At 50.1% G+C, this 6,771-nt stretch overlaps 1 protein-coding gene across 4 annotated transcripts; it reads right to left on the bottom strand.

Moving 5' to 3' along the window:
- On the bottom strand, positions 1,077 to 6,538 carry LOC110395834 (bis(5'-adenosyl)-triphosphatase ENPP4-like). 4 transcript variants are annotated; one of them, XM_021390751.1, is made up of 4 exons: positions 6,284 to 6,538; positions 4,812 to 5,673; positions 3,849 to 4,019; positions 1,077 to 1,675 (listed from the first exon to the last, which is right to left on the bottom strand). In XM_021390751.1, exons 2-4 carry the CDS (start codon positions 5,629 to 5,631, stop codon positions 1,311 to 1,313), a joined length of 1,356 nt encoding a protein of 451 aa, XP_021246426.1. In that variant the 5' UTR covers positions 5,632 to 5,673; positions 6,284 to 6,538; the 3' UTR covers positions 1,077 to 1,310. The 4 variants fall into 4 exon arrangements, with proteins under 4 accessions (XP_021246426.1, XP_021246423.1, XP_021246425.1 ...); XM_021390748.1 differs by having other exon boundaries at positions 1,077 to 1,678; positions 6,284 to 6,535; XM_021390750.1 differs by lacking the exon at positions 6,284 to 6,538 and adding an exon at positions 6,173 to 6,275 and having other exon boundaries at positions 1,077 to 1,678.

Below are 6,771 nucleotides of genomic sequence, written 5' to 3'. Positions count from 1 at the left end.
GGTGGGTCCGCACGTTCAGTCACTAAGGGGCAGTCTGTGGCTAATACCAAATTCAGCAAGTTTTAGCTCTTGAAGAAGAAACCACGCTGCACTACCACGTACCTCGGCTCTTCAAACTGTCACACATAGGAAAAAGACTTGGTGACCGCAGTTCTATTTCGAGGTTAGTATTAGCAGTTGAACCTCACATTCTTTCCTCACTAAGAGAGGAGGTACCATGAAGGCTTCCTAAAACAAACTCATTTTTGTATATGGGAACTTGCCAGGCCTGACAATTAGAAAGGAGAAAACCACTGGCACTCGTCTTCCCTGCAGCTTTGAACCTACACCAGTTGGACACCGCAGGCAGACATCATCTCCTCTCTGAAGTTTAACCTTTTCCTTTAAACTTCCAGTTTAAAATGGATGCTTGGAGTCTTGTGAAAGCTGGCCATCAAGCAAGGACAAGCACCAGCTGGCAGGTAGGGCAGCACATGCCTTTGTTGCAGGCACGCATTCAGCAGCCTGCACCTGAGAACGCCTTTCACAGGGTTCAGAAGCAGAAACTCTTGTCCCTCCCCCCCATCACGCCGACTGATTTAGGGATTCTCAGATAACATCAACGTGCCTGAGAGACACAAGCAGCGCTGTCTCAGCTCTCCTAGGGCAGGAACCAGGAGAGGAAGTCGCCCACAGACACATGTGTAGAAACCTGGCTGGCTGTGCTGTGTGACCACATGCTTTATTGTGCAAACTAGAGGTCAGGATAGAAACACAGCAGCTCACACGACTTCCTTTTTTCTTCTCACCAGTTTCTTGTCATGTTGTTGGCTTAAGGTGGGAACAGAGATACCACACCTTCCTTCTACCCTTTCTTCCCAGATTTAAGAACAAATCAGGATGTACTGTCCAGGCAGAACTAACTTTTCCAATCCTCAGAAGTTAAGATTTTCTTTCCAATACAAGAGCACCGAAAGAAATCAACGTTAAATTGAACGCAAAAAGCAATCATCACTTACAAACGTTTAAATTCGTCTACTCTGTTCTTGTCGGTTCATTGTCTGGAATTGAATTTTAAAAGCATTCAGAGACTCGAGTGAAAAATTAAACATCTTTATTTTCTGAAGCACTTCCTCCAGCAGAAAGCCACCCGTTCAGGGCTTCTGAATTTCACAGGCCTACAAGTCAGGTAACACACACACACACAAGTTAGCAGGTTCGGGCTGTACAGTATTTTACACGGTTAAAGTGCATCAAAGAATGCCCTGCAGTGCAAGTTCAAACACGCTTGCTGAAATCACTTTTGCAAGCTATGCTCAGCTCAGCACACGCTATCCAATTAAAGGGTCATCATCGTCAGATTGTAACTGAAGCCGGGAAAACGGACGCGGAGGAGCTACTCTGCTCTTTGTGATGATTATTATAACGCAGGTGAAGGTGGTCAGTACCATCAGCACCCCAATCACTATCCCAATAGCTTCTGGGAGGTTGATGCACCACTGGTCAGCGAGCAAGCACTTGGTGTGGCTGAAAGTGCCGTTGTGCGGCTGTGGCGTCAGTCCCAGGATGTGGCACATCATTGGGTAAATATCGACGTTGCTGATCACGCTCTGCTGGTAACCCTGACGAAAAGCAGGCCCACGAGCTGCCAGGAATGGATGCATGCTTGGGAGAGCGTTGTCATAACCGTGGTCACCTACTGGAGAAATGCAAATTCAAGAGGTAACATCACAGCCTCTGTTTGCATGTCGAGCATTCCCCTCCCCCCCCCCCCCCCCCCCCCCCCCCCACAGGAAGGCACATTAACCAAGGCCTAACGCAGGCACTAAGGGCAGCACCTGGATCACACACATGAAACCTAGAGCTTCCCTCTGCCTTCCTCCTCAGTCTTCTCCCATACCAGCCATCAGCCACATCCCTTTCCCTACCCCAACTCATTTTCATTTTTCCCCCCTCCCGTTCCTGCTGAAGCTGAAAAGGGTGTTGCCACTCCACAAGCTTGTATCTGGAATGCAAGTTTGCATTTCTCAGATTTTGGAAAGACACCTCCCCTTTGCAAAGCAGGCACTTCCTGAAAGCCAGGCACCTTCCCCTTGATGGCTTTCAGTTCAAGTATATTATCTGATCCTGCTTAGCAGATTAGGTGCTTCAGGTGATGGAATATCAAAACAAATCCCTACATACCACAGCAAGAAACAGCCTGGGGAAAAGATGCCCGTGACAAGCATACAACAAAACCTCGTGGCTGCAAGGTCACTGGTACTTGGGCAGCTGGTAGATTTTTAAGAAACACTGTGACTGTTGGTGGAGTATCCACAGCCATAGTCAAATTTTCTGATAGCACATCTGAAGAATCTGTTCTAGGTGCCAAAAATCTCACGTAGCATGCTCAGCACAGGACACGAGTGACTGCATTTCAGTTCACAGTTCCTTTCTTAGTAAGTTTAGTAGGTCTGCCCCCAGAACCATCTCCTTAATCGCTTCATTAAAAGCTTCTGATCTGAAACATCACGACTCCTACTGCTTTAGATCACATTCACTATTTCAGTAAGCTTTCAATACTCCTTTTAATATTTTCCACTATTATGTTAGCTACTTCAAAGATACAAACAAGATACGGTGCAGTAGCTTATTTTAATGTACTCCTACATTTCTTGATTCGATTTTTTCCTCCTGCTATTTACTTGTTTTGAACAGTGATGTTCCAAAGGAGTTTTAAGGAAGTAGGAGGGCAGGTGCGTGCTAGCAGAGCTCTGAACACAGCTGCTGCTGCTGCACTTGCCCATCACTGTGCTGCCACTTTGTGAGGGCAACAAACAGCCAGGTAGGCTGACGTCTCCCCTTCCTGTTTCTAGGAAGCCAGAGCTAGCAAAATTGTTTTGAAAAGTGATTCACTTCAGTGAAGTGAAGCACTGATGCAGTGCTGTTACTTCTCTCCCTATATTTATCAGCTATTTTTAGGTGCGTGAAATTGAATCTGACCCCAGGAACAGAAAAGAGCTCTATTGGAAAACACTTCAACACCTTAAATGTCAGCTGGAAGATGACTGGCAGACGCTGGGGGAAAGTGAAATACAAACATGCCTTCCACCACGAGCAGTACAACGGGCACAGGCAGTGGGGTGGCAGCAGGAGCCGGGCTGTGTGGTGCCCTGTCCCGGCAGCAGCCACCCATTCCATGCTTCTCCTAGCAGCCTGAAGCTGGTGGCCGATCAGAAGCTTCCTGGAAATTGGTTGGTACGTTTGTATTTAATTTCTATCAAAGCATTTCTCTTCCAAAAAATGTGTCCAATTCCTTTCTGAACCCATACCCATTATTACCGTAGCAGAAAGAAAGCGCATAGCTTAGCAACGCGGTGTGTGAAGTAATATCCTTGTTTTTCAAACATGCTATTTGATGCCTCTAACAGGAAGAACTTGGGATTCTTTGACCATTATTGTGTTCCTATTATTTCTAACACTTCCTCCCATTTATTTTGCTTCCCTTAAATTAGTCTTTTTTTTTTTTTTTTTTTAAATTTTCCCCTATATGTACATTTTATATATAAACATTTAAACGACACACTGGTTAAATGCAGAGATACAGACTGCTGAGTGCCTAAGGTAAATCAAAGTGCATCCCAAGCTATTAAGTTGAGCGTGGTCAATTGTTTCAGCCAACAGAACGAGCCCTTTCTTCCTTTGCTATTGGAACACCGCAGGTTCCAGCTGAGAACGCTCTGTAAAATGCTGTCCAGGATGCTCCCAAAGGAGCACGGGGCAAGGACTCCACTTGCTAAACCAGGACGAGCCCACGGGTTTCTGGAGTCAAACCAAAACCCTTTACCAGTGTCAGACACCACGAGCTCAAGGGAGGAAATCCCACTTACGCTTGGAGAGGGTCTCATTTTGTACAATAGTCCAGCCTTCGTCCGCAATCAGAATTATGGGTTGAATTCTCTTATTGTGACGATAATGAAATCTGTCTGGAATTTCTTCTTTGAGATATACTTGCATGTGATCGGCGCACTGTTTCAGTAAGTTGTATACATATTTTTTATCTGTCAAGACAAAAATGCACGTGAAACTACTGGAAATGAGGTCTTTTTTTACTGCAATTATCTGTCATTAAACCCGAGATGCAATTTTTTCCCTCAACAATTACTTTTTACAAGGCAGGTAGTAAATGACTGATCCCCACCCCTAATGAAATGCTATGTGCACCAAGGTGGACATCACAGCTTGCTCCCCCTGAAGTCCAGTGTTTCATATCTGGGGCTATAATTCAACCTACCCTGTGCTTCTGGGGGAGTGAGGAATGGATGCAAAGTTCAAGCAGAGAAATCAAGAGAAAGCAAATAATCATACCCTGAAGTAGCCAATATTTTACCCCAAGCAGTGAGCATAAAACCTTCTGCTACTCTACCAATCAGTTTGTTTCCTCTAATTGCTTCAGCCTGGCCACACACTTGAGGAAACAGAGACCAGCTGCATCACGAGGCACACCTGTTACTGACTACCCCGAGATGCAAGAACTGAAGCTTCATTCACACAAATGAAAGTTGTACAGCACTCCGGGTTGGTTTTAGACTTCTAGCTGGGAGTCTAGACAGCAATGCTTTTCATTCTGTATGCTCCTTGTGAACCACATCTGTACAGAATACACGAGCAACAAGGGAGCAGGCACACTAAGCGCCCATCTCCATTCTCTGGAAGCTGTACCATGACCACCTTCATCACCCATGGAAATTAACAAGAAACCTCTCAGCCCACTGATTGCCAAAACAAAGTAATTTCCAAACAGACAGCGTACCACAGCAGCAAGACAAGCAAGAACAAAAACTCCCACATACTGTTCTTCGGCAGCACTGCAGCAACTGGACTCCTGTCGATTAGAGTATAGTTACCACGTCCGATACATTTGTCCAGGACGATCAGCTTCTTTGGAGAACACTGGGCCATCCCGTGATCACTTGTTATTATGACATTAACAGCATCCCACAAACCCGACGCCTTCAGTTTACTAGTAAGGAAACCGACGTGTCTATCCACTTGCTCTAATACTTGGCGCATGTTCTCCTTATCATCCGGTCCATACTTGTGCCCGCTCGCATCTGGCTCTTCCCAGTACAGCGTAGCAAAATTGACAACAGGATCAGAGCTGTTCAGCCACCTAACGATGTTCTCCACCCTCTCCTCAAACGTCACCGAGAAGTTGTACTTCATGAAGAACCGAGGGGTCGCGTTGTTAATCCTCACATCAGTGCCGGGCCACATCGCAGCAGCACTCGTCCCGTTTCCCTGCTCTTGATTCGTCACCCAAATCGGGACCGCTTCGTTCCACCAGAAGGGATCGGAATCATTGAACTGCGAGAACTTTTTCTTGGCATCCGGGTCGTACATGTCGTTAGCCACGATGCCGTGGCTTTCTTCGTATAAACCCGTCACGATGCTGTAATGGTTTGGGAAAGTCTTGGTGATGAAAGCATTTGTCACTTGCTTTACCAGCACGCCATCCGCAACGAGCTCCTGAAGGTGAGGAAGGTGGTAGGTTTCCAAGTAATCAGCCCTGAAGCCGTCAAAGGACACCAAGAGCAGCCTGGGGGCTGAGCCGCCCGAGCGACCACGGCAGCCGACTATTGCAGCCACAAACAGCACGAACAGCAAGTTCATCCTCGGTGCCTCAGAACGCTTCCAGCAATTAACGCGATGCACCTGACAAATTTAAAAACATGAGGCATAGTTCAGAGGGGTTGTGCTGCTGTGCAAGTGTAACTAGTGTAACTAGCTGCACGTTACGCGCATCTTTCTCACACAGTAACTGCTGTAAACAACCACCCAAGCCAACAGCACGTTCCCCAGCTGGCTTCAGAAGCTCCCAGCTACCGCCACAGCTGCTCACGTATCAAAACAAAGGAGCAAGAGACGTTCTTCGTCCCAGGCGCAAAGCAAGGAAGAGCTGCCTTCTCCTTTTGACCACTGTCTCACTCTGGTCCCCCCCCAATTCCGCTGCAGGCAGCAGCCCCCCCGGCCCCAGGTCCCGCTCCCCACCCCTCCGCTTCTCCCTTCCTGCCCAGCTCCCAGCACGGCAGCCCCGCCGCCCGCTCTTCAGATTCCACACCTCCCCCGGTTCCTTTGCAGGGAACGCTGCTCCCAGCAGGAGGGCTCCGCTGCTGGACGAAGCGCTCCGCCCGGCCCCACACGGCACCCCTACCCCGCGTCAGCGCGGTGACCCAGCGCTCCCTGCGCTCCGGCAGCTCGGGGCCGTGCCCACTGCCCTCAGTCCCCGGCCCTCCCCCGCCAACGCGAGCCCCGCCTGCCTAACCTTCAGGAAACGGACGAGCCCCGGCCCGAGCGGTGCGCTCAGCCCTCAGGACGGCAGCAGGCCGCTGGCCCACGCCGCGCTCCCGTCCCGTTCCCCTGAAGCACACACAGCGGGGCCGGCACAAGCCCCGCCCGCAGCGCTACGAGTCACCGCGAGACCCCAACCGCCACCAACGGCCCCGACCACGGAGGGAGCCGGTGGGCGGGCCCCGCCGCCGCCTCGGCGGGCTGCGATTGGTCGGACGGCCCGCGGGCGGAGGCTCTGATTGGGTGCGCGTGGTGCGGTGGGGAACGGGGGATGAGGGGGGCGAGGAGAGGCAGAGCTGGGGGTGTTGGAGCCTGGGAGCGGGAGCGCGGGCTCCGCCGTGTGGGGCTCCGCCGTGTGGGGCTCCGCCGTGTGGGGCTCCGCCGTGTGGGGCTCCGCCGTGTGGGGCTGCGCTAGGTCCGCTCGCTTTGCTCCGCCAGTTGGAGCCAATCGCTGGCATTTTT

The sequence above is a fragment of the Numida meleagris genome, chromosome 3 (genome assembly GCF_002078875.1).
Source record: "Numida meleagris isolate 19003 breed g44 Domestic line chromosome 3, NumMel1.0, whole genome shotgun sequence".
Lineage (NCBI taxonomy): Eukaryota > Metazoa > Chordata > Aves > Galliformes > Numididae > Numida > Numida meleagris.
Note: the sequence above shows the minus strand (reverse complement) of the source record. Positions and strands in the feature narration are given on the sequence as shown.

What these genes read in the sequence shown, in the direction of transcription:
- LOC110395834 (XM_021390748.1), bottom strand. Translation starts at nt 5,631, where the DNA reads ATGAACTTGCTGTTCGTGCTGTTTGTGGCTGCAATAGTCGGCTGCCGT. An exon ending in TGCAGTGCTGCCGAAGAACA is followed by an intron (nt 4,020 to 4,811) that starts GTATGTGGGAGT and finishes TTGTCTTGACAG; the next exon opens with ATAAAAAATATGTATACAAC. An exon ending in AAATGAGACCCTCTCCAAGC is followed by an intron (nt 1,679 to 3,848) that starts GTAAGTGGGATT and finishes GCATTTCTCCAG; the next exon opens with TAGGTGACCACGGTTATGAC.